This window comes from Papaver somniferum, chromosome 9 (assembly GCF_003573695.1).
Source record: "Papaver somniferum cultivar HN1 chromosome 9, ASM357369v1, whole genome shotgun sequence".
NCBI classification, from domain to species: Eukaryota; Viridiplantae; Streptophyta; class Magnoliopsida; order Ranunculales; family Papaveraceae; genus Papaver; species Papaver somniferum.
The window spans coordinates 12,724,578-12,742,610 of record NC_039366.1 but is presented as its reverse complement, the minus strand read 5'-3'; the positions used below and the strand labels follow the sequence as shown (position 1 = coordinate 12,742,610).

The 18,033-nt window shown below is 37.1% G+C and overlaps 2 protein-coding genes and 1 long non-coding RNA gene across 3 annotated transcripts; 1 reads left to right on the top strand and 2 right to left on the bottom strand.

Annotated features, from left to right (window-relative positions):
* Window positions 1-11,214: 11,214 nt before the first annotated feature.
* On the top strand, window positions 11,215-11,726 carry LOC113309942. Its single transcript, XR_003340811.1, has 3 exons — window positions 11,215-11,302; window positions 11,414-11,518; window positions 11,613-11,726. It is a non-coding gene; the product is annotated as an uncharacterized LOC113309942 (long non-coding RNA).
* A 2,638-nt stretch (window positions 11,727-14,364) lies between these two features.
* LOC113311390 lies at window positions 14,365-15,357 on the bottom strand. Its single transcript, XM_026560230.1, has 3 exons — window positions 15,173-15,357; window positions 14,902-15,069; window positions 14,365-14,749 (listed from the first exon to the last, which is right to left on the bottom strand). The coding sequence occupies exons 1-3, from the start codon at window positions 15,355-15,357 to the stop codon at window positions 14,365-14,367; spliced, it is 738 nt and encodes a 245-aa protein (XP_026416015.1).
* Window positions 15,358-15,397: 40 nt separating this feature from the next.
* On the bottom strand, window positions 15,398-16,853 carry LOC113311389. Its single transcript, XM_026560229.1, has 4 exons — window positions 16,837-16,853; window positions 16,496-16,732; window positions 15,942-16,414; window positions 15,398-15,657 (listed from the first exon to the last, which is right to left on the bottom strand). Exons 1-4 carry the CDS (start codon window positions 16,851-16,853, stop codon window positions 15,398-15,400), a joined length of 987 nt encoding a protein of 328 aa, XP_026416014.1.
* Between the last annotated feature and the right edge of the window lie 1,180 nt (window positions 16,854-18,033).

Sequence of the window (18,033 nt, the reverse complement as noted above, 5' to 3'; positions counted from 1 at the left end):
TCGAAACTTTCACACTTCTTTGTTCTTCAAGATTTCTCACAATCTTCCCCTTGTTATGCTTATGCCACAAGCAATAACTAACACAAACTCTGTCACACTTTGTAAGACTTCCAAGTTTCTGTCACAAACTATTCAATCACCATTAAGCTTAACATGTTGAGCTTAAACTCCTACCATCCTCCCTTAATCTCAAACATCACCACCCAACATACCTTGTCATTCTAAGTTTCTGAATTCGATCAACTTCATCAAACTGTACCAGTCCTTCTTGACTGGAATACCAACTTTGTTCTTCTCTAGCGTATCTTCGAATCCATAACTTAACCCTTTGAATCAACCACTCACCCAAAGCTTCTTACCTCAACCAACATCAAATCTTCTTTCTGCAACACCTCTTCCAGCAAATTGTCACACTTCTGCACCGTTATAACACTTTTGTTTCACTTACTGCAACCCTTTCTTCTGTTACGCTTTTGTAACTGTTTAACTGCAACAATTCCTGCAACTGTTACACTAACCTTTGTAATTTGTAACACCCAAACTGTTACAAACTTTCTATAACCCTTTTTTTTTTGTGAAACCCTAACGTCGAAAAAATCCTTGTCCGTGTTTCTCACTTTCCCGGCAATCAGCAGAACCCTCCAAAGTTCTGGTGAACAACCACCGTGTTAAGCGTACATCATAGAGTCTTCCTCAAGACTCTCTATTCAGTTAGTCAGTCAGTCTGCACTAGACTATAGGCTAGTTAATTGTTCTCGTTTGGTTAGCTATAAACTCGTTCTCAATATCTGTAACAATATTTGGCTTTATCAATAACTCTGTAACTGTTTTTCATAGTATAAATAAGAGTTTAATCTCCACAATATTTCTGTGGAAGATATTCACCAAGAATAGTGTTCTAAGTTGGTATCAGCTTGTCGATCCAACGCTTCTGCAAGAACCAAAACCAAATATAACACACACAAAAAAAAAACCCTAAAACATCAGAATGGCTTCAACATCCAGTCTTAGACAAATACAGATACATCACCTGGTAACCCTCAAACACACAGAAACCAATCATCTTCTTTGGAAGACACAGTTCAAGCCTATTCTCAAAGGATATGGTCTCACTGGTTTTATTGATGGCACCAAGGTAAAGCCTGCAAGAACTCTTCCTGACAGTGATGACATCAACCCAGACTTTACAGAACATGAGGCTTGTGATTCACTGCTGGTTGGCTGGCTAAACTCCACTCTTACACCTGAAGTGCTAACTGAAGTTGGTGGACTGGATACGGCTAAGAAAGTTTGGGATAAGCTAGAGAGCCATTTTACACCAAAAACCCTTGCACATCAGGTGAATCTAAAAAGGCAACTTCATTCACTACAGAAAGGTAATAAATCTCTTAAACAATTTCTGCAAGAAGCTAAGAATCTATTTGAGCAGCTTACTGCCTATGGTTGCACGGTTTCAGATGATGAGAAGAAACAGGCCATCAGTAATGGTCTAAATCAATCTTATGACCCAATTGTAACATCCTTGAGCACTGCTGAAAATCTGACTATAGATAGCTTCTATACTCATTTACTAACCTTTGATATGCGGTTAGAGCAACAGTTACAGTCTTTGCAACAACCTTTGGCTAATGTTGTTGTTGCAAGCAGCAGACCTGATCAGAGGCGTTTTAACAATCATGGGAATCAACTTCCATACAATAATAACCAGAACAACAGGAGGAACAACAACAACAATCCAAGAAACTACAACAACACTCAGCAGAAACCAAGAGGTAATCAGGGAGATCAGGTCTGTCAGATTTGTAAGAAGAGAAATCACACGGCAAATCGTTGCTGGTTTCGATATGAGAAAATTAGTGACAATCAACGTCACCCTGCAGCATATGTTGCTTTACCAGGTGGCCAGAATGATAATGGTTGGGTAACGGACACGGGAGATACTCATCATCTTACTGCAGATTTGAGGAATCTCACTATACCTCATGAATATGATGGTACTGAGCAAGTGCACGTTGGTAATGGTAATGCACTCAACATTGCCAATGTTGGTAATGGCTCATTCCTCTATAAGTCAAGATATTTTGTTTTAAACAACATTTTTCATGTTCCACAAATAAAAACAAACTTGCTGTCAGTTACACAATTTTGCAAAGACAATGATGTATTTTTTGAATTTCACACTTCTTACTTTGTTGTGAAGGACACGCAAACGGGGGAAACTCTGCTGCGAGGGCTGAATAATAATGGTCTCTACATCTTCTCGGGCATAGACATGTTAGAACCCTCAATAAAGCCGCAAGCTCATGTCTGCTCTACTCTACCACTGTGGCACCAACGTCTGGGTCACCCAATGTTGCGTACGGTCTCCAAAATTTGTCATCAATCTTCAATTCCTGTCTTAAGTAATAATTTTGATTTCTGTCACTCCTGTCATGTTAGTAAAAGAAAGAAGTTGCCTTTCTCTCTTAGCAAAACTGTTTATGACAAGCCTTTAGGCTTGATATTCTCTGATATTTGGGTTTCACCCAAGCTGTCTAGACTTGGTTATCGTTATTATATTATTTTTATGGATGTTTATTCTCATTTCACATGGATATATCCTCTTGTACAACGTTCTGATGCATTGCAAACATTCATTCTCTTTCGAAAGCAAATTGAAAATCTTACAGATCATAGCATTAAGGTTTTTCAATCTGATAATGCTCTAGAATACAAAAGATTCACATCTTACCTGAATGAGTCTGGAATCCAACATAGGTTTTCTTGCCCACATACTTCGCCTCAGAATGGAATTGCAGAACGTCGCATACGTCATGTGACTGAGTCGGGTTTAGCTCTATTGTTTCATGCACACATGCCTCAGTCTTTTTGGGATGATGCATTCTCTACATCTTGTTATCTCATTAACAGACTCCCAAAATCCAAATCTGAGAATATTACTCCTCTTGAACTCTTATTTAAAAAGAAACCAGATTACAACTTTCTAAGAGTTTTTGGATGCTTAGCATATCCCTGCCTTCGCCAATACAATAAACATAAACTTGAGCCACGTTCACTGCCATCTGTTTTTATAGGATATAGCAGTGCACACAAAGGTTACATGTGTCTGCATCGTGAAACAAATAGAATCTATATTAGTCGTCATGTTCGTTTTGAAGAGAGATCATTCCCTTTCATGCCTATACCACAGCAGCTGCCGTCGTCTTGTTCAGGTATAAAGCCCTCTTGTACTAGTGTACTGTTTTCTCATCCATTTAAGAAACCAATTCTCTCAGCAGCTCATGATTCTGGTACTCAGCACTCACTTGTTCACAGTGATTCACCTGCTATCCTACCAACAGTGTTGTCTACTGAAAGTGCATCTTCATCTGCTCAACAATCTTTGGTTTCTACAGCGCAGAATATGGATCCGCTCAATGTTTCTCAGGCAAACTCAAGCAGTTCTTTGGAATTAAATCAGCATATACTACAAAGTGGTCAGCACGAAGTTGAACAGCCTATGCAGCAAGTTGCAGTCACTCATCCCATGGTTACAAGGGCTAAGGCAGGTATCTCAAAACCCATTCAAAAAATGTGCTTGACAGCTACGAAACATCCTCTTCCTGAGTCAGATTTCATGGAGCCAACTTGCTTTTCTACTGCGAACAAAGATCCACAGTGGAGGAGACCTATGGATGATCAAATCAATGCTCTAATTCAAAATGGTACGTACTCGTTGGTTAAGTATGAGCCTGACATGAATGTAGTTGGTTCAAAATGGGTATTCCGTGTTAAGCAAAACCCTGATGGGAGTATTGAAAGACGCAAAGCACGTTTGGTTGCAAAAGGCTTCAATCAACAGGCTGGTGTTGATTACGGAGAGACTTTCAGTCCTGTTGTAAAGCCATGTACTATTCGGCTTGTATTATCACTTGCTGTGATGAATCAATGGCAGCTGAAACAATTGGATGTTGAGAATGCCTTTTTACATGGCAATTTGGAAGAAGATGTCTACATGACGCAACCGCCTGGATATGTGGATCCAAATTTTCCCAATCATGTTTGTAAGTTGCACAAGTCGCTTTACGGTCTTAAGCAGGCTCCTCGTGCTTGGTTTTCGAAGCTCTCCAATCACTTGTTGCATCTTGGGTTTAAAGCATCAATTTCTGACAGTTCTTTATTTATATTGCTCTCTGACTCCTACACAATTTATGTGTTGGTATATGTTGATGATATAATAGTCACAGGTTCGAATCCAAGAATGATTACCAATCTCATTACGGATCTCGGAAAAGCCTTTGCTATAAAAGACTTGGGTGATTTGTCGTTCTTTTTGGGTGTTTAGGTTCTCAGGCAAGGATCAGAAATTGTTTTAACTCGCGCAAGTATGTAACTGATCTTCTGCGTCGAACAAGGATGGATGGTGTTAAACCAATGACGACACCTTTAGCCTCAAATGTCAAGATTCATAAAGTTGGCTCAGAAAAGTTTGCAGATCCAACTTTATATCGCAGTGTTGTTGGTGCACTTCAATATTTGCATCTGACACGGCCTGACATTTCAGTGGCAGTTAATAAAGTGTGTCAATATATGCATGAGCCGTTTGTGGAGCATTGGGAGCTAGTGAAAAGGATCATCCGTTATCTGAAACATACTATTGACTTTGGTTTACATCTGAGATCATCCAAGGACTTCTCTTTACATGCTTATTCTGATGCGGACTGGGCAGGCAGTTTAGATGACAGAAGGTCTACAAGTGGGTATTGTGTATACTTTGGTGGGAATTTAATATCATGGAGTGCCAAAAAGCAGAAGACTGTCTCTAGGTCGAGCACGGAGGCTGAGTATAGGGGTGTTGCAATTGCAACCTCTGAACTTATCTGGATTCAATCATTACTTAAGGAACTGGGTATTTTTGCATCATCTCCAACATTGTGGTGTGATAATCTTGGTGCGACGTATCTCACTGCAAATCCTGTCTTTCATGCAAGAACTAAGAACATAGAGATCGACTGTCATTTTGTTTGGGAAAGGGTCGCTGACAGGCAGTTACAGGTGCGGTTCATATGTTCTACAGACCAACTGGCTGATATATTTACTAAGGGGCTCTCTTCTCCTAGGTTTCAGTACATACAAGACAAGTTGCACATTCGTCCACTCAAGTACAACTTGAGGGGAGGTGTTAAGCGTACATCATAGAGTCTTCCTCAAGACTCTCTGTTCAGTTAGTCAGTCAGTCTGCACTAGACTATAGGCTAGTTAATCGTTCTCTTTTGGTTAGCTATAAACTCGTTCTCAATATCTGTAACAATATTTGGCTTTATCAATAACTCTGTAACTGTTTTTCAGAGTATAAATAAGAGTTTAATCTCCACAAGATTTCTGTGGAAGATATTCACCAAGAATAGTGTTCTAAGTCACCGTAATACGGCACCAGTACCAAATTTCCTTATCACTTCCAATGGCAGAAAACTTCATCACTCCGTCCATTGATAACCACCATAATGACAGCATGATCGATCATTGATCGTTCTTCATCATTACCAGCAACAATTTTTCCTCCCGAGCAGCAACAACTCCCTCGATTGATCATTACGCAACACTAAAATCTTAAACTCCACCATCTTACGATCCACCTCATTAGTTCTTCCTTATTCGTCTCAATTTCAACCACGATAAACAGCAACAGGAAACTTTGCTTGCACGAGATACTCTCCACCATGCCTCCTGCTATCTCCTTTTTTGCATTCAGAATCTTATTCAAACACATGTGCTAATCACACCTAGATCACCGTCAGTCATGGAAACACTCTCATCATGAACATCAGGCGAAACTATTATTTCCTTACTGCTTCTGTGTCTTGAATCTAGGGACACAAATCCTTATTTTCTCACCATCTCGTCCCTGAGAATCGATAATCAATGGAAGACGATCACCAATTCCTTACCTGTATCATAAGCTCCATTACGGTCATCAACACCTTCTTCCCATTCAATGTTTCTTCACCTCTTTCTCGTCCTCAGTTCATCATCGGAACAGCAGAAACACTTCACGATTCACAACCAAACCCTAGCCAAACTCGAACTCAGTTTCGGCTATCTTGTTGACTTCAAACTCACAAAACTTTCTCAAAGTCCTTTTCCTTCAGGACTCACACGACCCCAACACGAACACTGCTCAACATCCAACAGATTATGCAGAATTATCTTGTTTTCATGACAGCACCTTCCTTCTTCTGAAAAACAACAACTCTTTGGACAGGCCTTCGAACAATTCTTTTTTTTTTTTTAAACTTCTCTCAAACCCTAGTTTCGGTTCTTCTTAGCGCAACAACTTCTCTATAACCAAAAAGCTTATGAATCTTTACGAACTCTATCTCCTCTCCTCCCTCTTCCTCTCACCTTGCTCTGATACCAAATGTAGGATCGAGCAAGAGAGAGGAGAGCACATGCGGAAGCAAATAAACGATTACATTGATAATCAGTTTGGTGTACATTGTCTCATGGCTTACTAGCCTACTTATAGTCTCACAAACTTGAGAATCACTCAAAGTAGTTTCCTAATAAAAACAAACTCTAAATAAAGCACACTTCTAGAAACACAAAGAAACTCTAAATATAGTAAAACTCTAAAACAAGGAACCGACACAAGTTTCTCTTCTAGTTAACTCGAACTTCCAAATATCGCATAGTGTGTCAATTGTTCCTGTTGATCCAACTTGACTGCGTCAAGTGCAGCAGTTGATCCATTCGGACTGGATCAACATCATATATTGATCCACAAACCAAAACACCATATCTTGGTTTAACTTCCAAAACATACTCAATGTTGTTTATATTTATATTATGGCAAATGTTAACATATGCATACATGCATAGGATAAAAGCTCATTAATTGAGTTAGTTTTATATGGAAAATGTAAATATCAAATGTAAATATCTCGTGAAGATAAAATGTTAAATTTTAATTAATATTTTTTTAACAAATATCATTGGAGTTCCATTAGTACCCTTGTAAAGTTAAAGAAGATGGAACATCTGTAACTGCCGTTCGTTATTTTTCTTTAGTCTATATTTCGTTTCTTTGTCTTCCCCATCTCATGAACTCACCAAAGACCAATTAATGGCAAAATACTAACGAAATAAAGGGAATTTAGCAATTTATAGCCATACTATTCTGGGTTTTCCTATATTTTCTCTGTTTTCCTATGTTCGATCTGAACAACAAAAGTTGCTTTCAAAATTGGAAAGGAAAATTTGCTAGTTGATCCTAAGCCCATTAAGTTAGTTATAGTAGGGTCCAACCGGTTTTTAGACTTATCATTAGGTCCATAATTATTTGAAACTAGTAAAATGACCAGCTTACCCCAGCACTACTCACGTGTGAAATCAACCATCTTTTTGCGGTTTCTCTTTCCCGTACAACCACCTTCTTGCGGTTTTTAGACTTCACATTCAGAGATTTTCAAAGAGAAAAAATTTTCTCTTCACAGAGAGAATAGAAACCCAAATTCATTTAGAGATTTTTGAGACAACAGATCTCAAAAATCATTCAGAGAATAGTTTGCAAACAACGATTCTGATTCACAAGAATAGAGAAAAACCCTAAAACCTATATTCTCTTCCGATAATGGTTAAAACAAGAAAAATCACAAGAACAATCCAAGAAGAAGAAAAAATAATGGATGATACCACTGCTCCTAGAACATCAGAAGACGATTCAAGAATTTCAAGACGAAAATCAAAGAGGAAAAAGAGTAAAAAGGTTGAAACACCGAAATCGAAGAAAAAAACTTCAAAAAGTTCATTGGACGATGAATCTCCAGATGTACTAAAAAGAAAACGAAGAAAGCCGAGTAACAACGCACCAATTCAGAAAAAAGGTACTATTTCTAACACTTTCAGTATATTTTTTGTGTTTCTAGGACATAGATCCACCAGTACATATTTGAAGTACTGATTAAAAATTTATGAAAACCCATCATAGTTTACATGCAACTTTTACTTTGTGTTTCTAGTACTTATAATTGGCAGTACATAACTATAAAACTGTAGAATAAGAATCAAAAGTGATATGCAATGTGTTTCATTTTATTTCTGATACATAGAGCCACCAGTACATATATCAAATACTGAGAATTTTTCTTAATTAGGTTGTTTTTTGGTAGTACATAAGTCCAGTAGTGAATGGGTAACATTGTTTATGTGTCTATTTACCACTGTTTGTGTTTCTGGCACATAATTGGCAGTACATAACTAAAAAACTGAGACATTGTAGTGTTTATGTACTCTAAATTCATCAGTTTGTTTGTTTATATGATAATGATCTTTGGATATGAAGTACATAAGGCCAATAATGATTGATTGTGTTTCTGAGATGATGAATGTGTAGTCCATAAATGTTATACTGAAATAAAACCAATTAAATTTTGTAGGTAAGGTGGTGCCAAAATCTGTTAGGAAGTTGTATAGGTCTGGTTTCACAACATTACATAGCCTAGTTGCCAGAATGAAGGCGAGTAAATATACTTTGAGTGAAGCCACATTGGAAAAGATAGCTGAATCTTCTTATGGACAGATGTTTTTGATGTTCTGGCACACTAAGTACTCAGAAAGTCATTGGGAAAAGTTGGAAGGTGCAGTTAAAAAGTACTTGAAGTGTTACAAAAGGGGTCGAGTCAAGAGTGAGCTCACATTTGAGTTTGTTAGAAGAGGTGAAACACACATTATCACGTCGACACCAGAAAAAATGGGTGTAATGTTTGGAATGCCAAGAATGGTAGGAAGAAGAACTGATGACACCTTTTTGATGGGAGGTGGTGGATGGAGGCAGAAACCATTATACATTAGACACTTTGGTGATAGAAACACGGTTACAAGACTAATGCTACAAGATGCCATCTTGAAACTGCTCAAGCGTACTGGAATCAAGGATTCTAAATATGAAGGTGGCGAAGACAGTGATGATGACAGTGATGAACAAGTACCCGATAGTGAAGATGATGAATATATGGAGTACAGGATACCAAGAGTAGAAACTGAACAAACAATTGAAGATATGGTTAAGCTATTATGCATGTTTATGTGTATTACTTTGTTTTTTACAACAAAATATGCTCACAAACTCAAAGAAAAGTACTTTGGTTTAGTTGATGATCTCGAGAAGTCAAAGAATGTATCTTGGCCTGACCTGATACATAATTTCTTAGAGAAGAAAATCAATCAGAACTACAACACTCCCGAGGACATCACTGGTTGTGTCGTCTATTTGTTGGTATCGATCATCTAGTACAAGTTTTTTTTTCCAAGTACATATTTACTCTACTGTCATTTAAGTTTCTGTATTTGATTCTATTGATGTTATTTTGTCATAGTTGTTGTATGCGGAGCATACTCACTTGGTGAAACCAGTGACGTTACCAGATGATCGATACCTTCCAAGAGCGGCAGGGTGGAACATCAAAGAAATATCTGTTGAGTTTCTAAAGGATATGGAGGCTTCGCAATACACAGTAAGTCCCTAAGAAAAACAATACATATTACTAGGATAAGTTTTATTTCATTATGCTTCTTGTAGTTTTGGTTTAGGAAAAAATGATGCACCAGTACATATCTAAAAAACTGATTAAATTTGATGAATTTAAGTATAATTATTTATGTTTTCATACATATTAAATGATTTGTTTTAGGTAGGACACTATCAGAAAAGCAGTTTTCTGATTGACCAAAATGATTGTGTGTGTGTCATATGCACTTTTTTTTTGAGTACATATATGTTATACTGATACAAAAACTGGTTATATGTGTGTGTTATATGTACTTTTCCAGTTCTCTAAAGAATTTAAGGATGAATATACTATGTATGAAAAAGAAATGTTGAATGAAATTGCTCAAAGGCTTCCAGTTGAAGACGTGCCATTGAAAGTAGATTGGCAAGAAAAGTTCGAGGATTTGGAAGTAAAGAATGAAGATTTGAGGCTGACAATTGCAGAAAATGGTGTGAGTTACAGAGAAGGAAAGAGGACGGCCTCCCGATTGATGTGAGTATCCTAGAAGAGCTTTTGAATGATATATATCACAGAGCTTACCCACCTCCACAACCAAACTCGGGAGAAGAAGAATCTAGCAGTAGCTCTGAAGAAGGGCATGATGATTTGGATGACACCGTTCCATCAGCAACTACTCCCTTGGTAACAGAGGCTGAACAGGAAATTCCAGATGATACCCAAGAAAAGTCGAATGAACAGAGAAATGCTACTCCAACAATGCCTGTTATGGGGGGATCTGAAGAAAATCCCACAGAATTCGATATTGAAGTTTCACAGTTTAAAATTTGGGCTAGATCTGATTTGGAGCGAAAGGTGAAAGAGCTGCAAGAGGAAAAGAGCATGCCAGAACCATCACAAGTAAGTTATATTCTTTCTAGTATTAGTTTAGTTTGTAAAAAACTAAAACTTGTCAGTACATATCTACTATACTGAAAAACATACAAGTACATATCTGCAATACTGATTAAAAACATATCACCTTATGTTGAATAACAGACTGAAAAGGCTGAACTCCAACAAACAGCAGCGACACAAGTTCTGGGTAATATTGAAGTGGAAATTGGTTCTCTTAGAGATAGACAGGTGAGCGAATTGAACGTTACACTAGTTAGTTCAATTTTATACTTTGTCATCCTATAAAATAATACGGTTTGGCATTGCATTTATGTAGGGTGCATCGCTTGAAGAAATGTTGCCGAATATGCAGTTTATGCCTTTGGTTTGTGAGCTGCCGAGTCTCAAAGAACTGCATACCGTGCCGATGGAGAAACTGATTGACCTGGCCATCCATGGGAAGGGTATTTATACCGATGAGTACTCAAAATATCTACAAGCTGAAATTATGGGAGATCCTTATCCATCCTTAGGAATTCTTAGTCTGGAGTACCCATCGACTGGTAGTTTACCAAGCTTGGAAAAAATGGAATCTTCTCAAATCTTCGACAAATTTTATGCTAAAGATCTGGATCCTCCATCACAAGTTTCAAGACCAACTTTTGACTTGGGTTTAGGACCAAGTGATCAAAATGGAGAAGAGGTGCAGCAGCCTGCAATTGATCTAGGTGCACCTGATCCACCTCAAATCCATCTTGCAGCTGCGCCTGCGCATAATGAAGCTCCAGTTGCTAGAGGAGCATCAGATCAAGCTCAAACGGATCCCTCGGATGAAAGCTCAAATCGATACTGCACCTACACTTAATGAAGCCTCTGCAATTGTTTTAGCTGCAGCTGAACAAGCTCGTTTGAAAGCTGATCTTCAGCAACCTGAACAAGAAGTATGAACATGTTATAAACCTAGTACATATATCCTTCTGATACATATAACCAGCAGTACGTATATCAATTTTTGGTCAAATAGTTCGTAGTCTGATTTGTTTCAAATGCAGGGAACAAGGAAACCTTGGGATCCCATTCCATTCAATGAAGTAGAAAGGAAGAAGAAAATGAAGAATGACAGAAAGCAACAGCCTACTAAACAATTAGAGAGTCTTGTAAGTACCTAAATCTACTTCTGTTTAATGAATTTATGTTTTGTTTTTAATGATGCTTTTAGCATATGTACTAATGCTGCCGATTCTCAAACAGAAGTATCCAGTTTTAGATGCTGAAAAGGCAGAGGAAGCTCGACTGAAGAAGAATATGAGCGCCGAAAAAGCTAATGCATATGCTGAGACTCTCCAACTTCTTTCTGAGCTACAGAAGGTAATTATAATTACCAAAAAAGTGAAAAGTAACAACTTTATCAATACTTAATGGACCACTTATGTTACATATGTTCAGTAACATGGGAAAACCCAACAGTACATATGTTATGTACTCAGTGAAACTAAAAGTACATAACTTCTGTACTGAAAAGAATCCGACAATACATATGTTCTATTCTGTTCATTTTTTTTTTTGCTTTTTTAGTCTCTCATTTGTTTTTTTTACGTTTATGGTATATTGAAGGATAACGAACTTGGAGTTAGTCAAACATCAGAGGAAGATGACGTAACACTTGCCAAGAGACTCGAAGATAGGCTGGCTACAAAGAGTAATGAAGTCAAACCAATAGCGAAGTCGACTACATCAGTCATGGACAAGGAGAAAAAAAGCCGACTATCTCAGCCAAGGAGAAAAACTTACTCCAAAAATCACATACACCCCTCAGAAGCCAGTAACTCGGAGCCACCCGCAGAAAAGAGTTGATCCTGAGTTTGCTAGTGGCAAAGGACTGTCGGGACCTAAAATGCGAAAAACAAAGTCCAGAACTGAAAACCCAGTTGAAAAAGATTGCCCAACAGAGAAAGTTCAGAAAAAGGATGGCGAGAATGTGAGAAAGAAAAGCTAAAGGTGATCCAAATCTGCAAGAACTTACTAAAAAAGTGAAGAATGCACGCAAGTTGTTGAGCCTAAGGAAATCTCCGTTCTATAAGGATTTGAGTTCACAACAAAGAGCGCTTCTCTCTCCTTTTTTGACAAAGCTACCTCAATGTGAGTCTCTCTTGGATAGGTCCCTTTCATTTTAACAAAACTTTATGTACTTCGTTTAGAATCAAACTTATAATTGATTTGGATTATTTGAATTTGCAGCAACAGTGCTTGGAAAGCTCCTGCTGTGATTGGTCATCACATATTATCTGAGACATTTGAAGATCTGCTACATAACAGGGCTTTAGAGGGAGATCTTATAAATTACTGGCAATACCAACTGAAAAAAGCATATCATAATGAGCAACCGGTGAATGGACAGAGAAAGTACATTCCAGTACTCCACATTGATCCAACAGGCTGGGTATGTTTTCCAATTTATCTCGATAAACAACATGCATCATGTCTTTGTAAAGTGCAGTGCATATCTCTGATACTGTTTTACATTGAATCCGAATTCATGCTTATTTGTTTTATATATTGAGAATTTGAATAGCATATCTGCGAAACTAAAACGAAACAATTTTTTTTTGATGTTGTAACAATATTATGCTTTCATATATGTGTTTTACACTATAATTTTCAGTACATATTTACTACACTGATAAATTAATTCTTTTTCTTTTCAGTTTTATTTAAGTGACCCAGTACATCAAGTAGCAGCAAACACTGCTGTCTTCTTACCCATCAGGAATATGGAGGAAGGAACCAGGAAGATTATTATTCCAATGTCACACCAAAACGTGCATTGGACGCTTCTTGTGTATGAATGCGAGAAAGGCGAATTCTTCCACTACAACACTTGGGAAGCTGTATCCAAAAACGAGTGTCTCGATAATGCTAATCTTATGGCAGAATACTGCTTGTTAGCAATTAATGAACGCTTGTCGAGCCTGCGCCTTCCACTTGTACACAGAGTAAAGATGATTAGTTACCCAACACCTCAACAGGGAGACTATCCAGATTGTGCAATATATATCATGCACATCATGAAGAAAGTTGCAAAGGAGAAAGTAATTGATGGAGTGCAAATGAGCTTGGGAGACCCAGAAGAACTAAAGGACAAAATGCATAAGAAGAGGATCTCTTTAGCATGCGACATACTCTCAGCAACATCTCCTCCTGAGAAGAGCTGGAATATTCATGCTCCAAAAGGTTTTTAAGACAGTGCTTATATGAATTAGGACTGCATAGTAGAAGTTATCATAGAGAACATATTCAGAGTTTGCTAGTTTGTTTTAGACAATATCAAAGTTTAGTAATTATTCTTATTTATTTTGATAACAATTGTTCTCGAAACTATGGTGTTTGTGTTTAATCTATGTACAGTTGTTTCGCTTTATAAAAATGTTGACATGTTGGATGGTAAAAGTCCATAGTATGAAGTGTTTTGGTGTGTCTTATGTAACATAAACCAGCTATTAGATTCAATTGAAGAATATGACTCTCTAAATTTTTTAATCATGATGGGAGAGAACATGAATCTCAGAACTGGTCTCTTTGTTTGGTGTGTCTTAATTGAACACACAGTACATAATAATTGTGCTCAGAAAGTCTTGAACAACCAGCCATAATGGCCTAGAAGAACTTAGGGTACATAATAGATGTACTCCAAAAATCCTGAACAGCCACAATGACCTGGAAGAAACACATAGTACATACTCACTGTAATATTTATGTAGTACATAGGTGTGACATATTGTAACATTTTTCAGAGTGCACCTTGAAAAAAAATTCATCCAGATAGTTGTTTATGACAAAGTAGATAACAACTTAATTAGAGTACATAACCCCTGCACTATTAAAACAAACATGGAAATCAACCTGAAAAACTAATAATATTGAAAGTAGATAATGCTGTACAAAGTACCATTAAAAGAGTCTTAAATGAGCACAAAGTAATAAGGGAGAACTGAAAATCTAAAACTCATGGGTATGAAGGAATGGCAGTGCACGTTGCCTTGTTGTGGTGAGTTTTCTTCTTGCAGTTGGAACAACGGACGGACTTCCTAGCTTTCTCCCATGCATTCATGATACGATTTCCCTTTGGCCTACCTGGTGGAACTCGTGGATGGGGTGGAAAAATAGTATCCTCTGGCAGATACTGCTCTGGCCTGTTGTAGTTGGGGATTGGTCTAATAACAATTGAATACAGCTGCTGAAAATTTGTAACTTTGAAGTAGTCTTCGATATAATCTACGTATTGATCACCCTTGGAAGAAATAGCTGTTGTAGCATGAGAGCATGGAAAACCATAAACACGCCATCTTTGGCAGGTGCAAGTCTTGTTCAACAGATCAACAGTGTGAGACCTGCAGATGCGCAAAAAGCTTTTCAGCACAAATAACTTAAAAGCAGTACATATATGCAGCACTGCAAACAAATACAAAAAAACAAAACATATGATTCACTCCTACATGTATGTTATAGTACAGTAAAAGTTGTTTTATGGGATAAAGCTAACCTAGGCGAATGAATCTCATACTCATACGCAGATGACTGAGTAACATTCCAAACTCGACCAATTTGAATATTTTCTTTAAGTAACGCCTCGTAGGTAGGAGTGAGCTTATCTGGGTCCATCAAAAGACTCATTTCGCGACGTTCATTCATCAACTCCAGAACGCGTAACCTATGAATGGAACAAAAAGAACACCTGGAATAAATTTTGAACAAAAAAAAAAAAATGAACCAAAAACAAAGAAAACACCAACAAAAAAAAAAAACACACAAACCTGATCATGTCAACGAGGGCACAGGCAGGCAACCTCTTGTCTTTCCGAATCCAATTATTGAAGGACTCAGCAACGCTTGATGTAGTCTGACCAAATCTACAGCCAGTGAAGAACGCGCTGGACCAATGTTCCCTAGGCATATTGCGGCAATACTCAGCAACCCCAGGCCTTCCGATTAACTCCATTTCTATTAGTGCTTCTTCATATCTTGCTGGTGTGAGAGTATTATTTTTTGAAACAAGCCATAACTTCTTTGTACTTATCGTCTGATTTCCTGATTGGTAAGTTTCCTTGCAAGTGGTAGTAACAATAGCCATGATGGGAAGTAGGAAAGTGTTTAGGAATAGACCTCAACAATCCTTCATGACGATCAGACATAAAGGTGATAGGACGGTCATCAACAATGTTGCTAAGATTGCGCATAAACCAATCCCAATTGTCAACATCCTCTTCTGGGACCAATGCAAAGGCTAGCGGATAAAAACCTGCAAAAAAAAAAACAGTACATATATTATATACTGTCACTAAATATGTTGCTATATTAATAGACGTAACATATATTATGTACTGGAAAATAGACTAAGAATTTCCAGTACATAATAGACATATTGTACTAAAAAAAAGGTCTTATGCTTACATATATGAATTAGTGTATGTTAGACACAATAACTTTTCAATACATAAATGGTATACTCAAAAGGTTCTAACGATTAAAAGCAGTGAATAACTTGTAAATAATAACAATTAAAACGTAACAAAGAGCACTTGCCTTGATTCCCATTCAGACAAGTAGCAGCCATAAGGGTACCTCTAAATCTCCCGGTCAGAAAAGTTGCATCAACAAAAATCATTGGTCGACAAAGTCTATAACCTTCAATACAAGCGCCTATTGCAATGAATAACCTTTCAAATGTCTGAGTTGCATCGTTAAACTGAAAATCCACATAAGAGCCAGGATTTGTTTCTTTCAATGAATTCACCCACCAAACCAGATCAGAGTAAGACTTTACATCATTCCCAAAAATTTCATGGTGTGACTGTTCTAAACCATGATATGCATGGTGATATTTGATATTAACACCAGCACCAACTTTTATATAATCTTCAATTTCGCGAGGCTTGATAAGTGGGTTGTGCATCACCCGATCATGAATAAGATTGTGTACCAGCTTCTTCGATACTTTAGGACTTCTCAACTTCACACCAGTTCCACAAGTGTGCCTCCCAACATACTTTTTTATCCTAAAAACATCGCAAGTAGAATCAATAGCAACTGCATGGATCATCCAAGTTCATGGGACTTTACTGCATTTCATTGTGAACCTTTCACGATCATTCTTCACCTTTGTTACGCGATACCCAGACTTCAAACAATACTTTTGACAGGCCAACCGAACAGCATCAACACCACCACGAAAAATCTTGTTCGGATCATCAAAAAAATTCTCCCACCCATCGGACATAAGAGTTTTAACAATTTCTTTTCCATCAGTTTCATAACTATCTCTAGCTGCCCTAATCAGTTCTGAATTGTTGTCGACGTCGCTGAATGTAGAGGAACTACATCCACCATAAGAAATAAAATCCACATGCAGCTCAAAGAGCGCCGATTTCTTTGAAAAATGCAAGGCAGCGAGACCATGAAGTTGAAAGTCAGCAATCACAGGCACTTTGACACCATTCTCAACATAAGTGATGATAATCTCAGAAGGGTTCAAGGTTCTCCAGTTTTCACAAATAAGAAATTTTAGGTCATCAATACTAGACTTAAAAGTAACCAGGTGAGCAAAATGATGATGCTTATAATAAATGTATGCATAGCAGTAGGTATTTGGATTGGAACACTTTGCATCAGACATGTTTTGAACCTGCAAATGTGACAAAGATGTAACAGTATTAAAATACAGTATTTCACATACGTATTGATGGGTCAAACTAAAAAAAGTGAGAGATCTATGCAAGAAACAGATTCTAAGAGCAGTTTCTATGAGTATGCCATATATGTACTGCAGATTCATGAACTATAAAATCAACTGCATGACAAAGAATAATTAAGAATCTAGGAGAAACAGCAGAATCGAAGCACGTAATACGGTATTTCACATAGGTACTGATGGGTCAAACTAAAAAAAGTGAGAGATCTATGCAAGAAACAGAATCTAAGAGAAGAAACAATGAGTATGTCATATATGTACTGCTGGATAATACGATCTGAAAGTGAAAACAAACCTGATTTTGAAAATAAAACAGAAAGATAATCAAATCGAAAGCTAAAATAAGATAAAAACTTAACAATCTAACCAAATAACTGAATAAATACGAACAAGATTCATAAAAAACAAACAAAACACAACCGATCTCCATGATCCAAAATTCAAAACTTAAACATGTTTCAAAAATTGTAGCAGAAACAATGAGTATGTCATATATGTACTGTTGGATAATACGATCTGAAAGTGAAAACAAACTTGATTTTGAAAAGAAAAAGAAAGATAATCAAATCGAAAGCTAAAATAAGCTAAAAACTTAACAATCTAACCAAATAACTGAATAAATACGAACAAGATTCATAAAAAACAAACAGAACATAACCGGTCTTCATGATCCAAAATTCAAATCTTAAACATGATTCAAAAATTGTAGCAGAAACAATGAGTATGTCATATATGTACTGCTGGATAATACGATCTGAAAGTGAAAACAAACCTGATTTTGAAAAGAAAACAGAAATATAATCAAATCGAAATCTAAAATAAGCTAAAAACTTAACAATCTAACCAAATAACTGAATAAATACGAACAAGATTCATAAAAAACAAACAGAACATAACCGATCTCCATGATCCAAAATTCAAATCTTA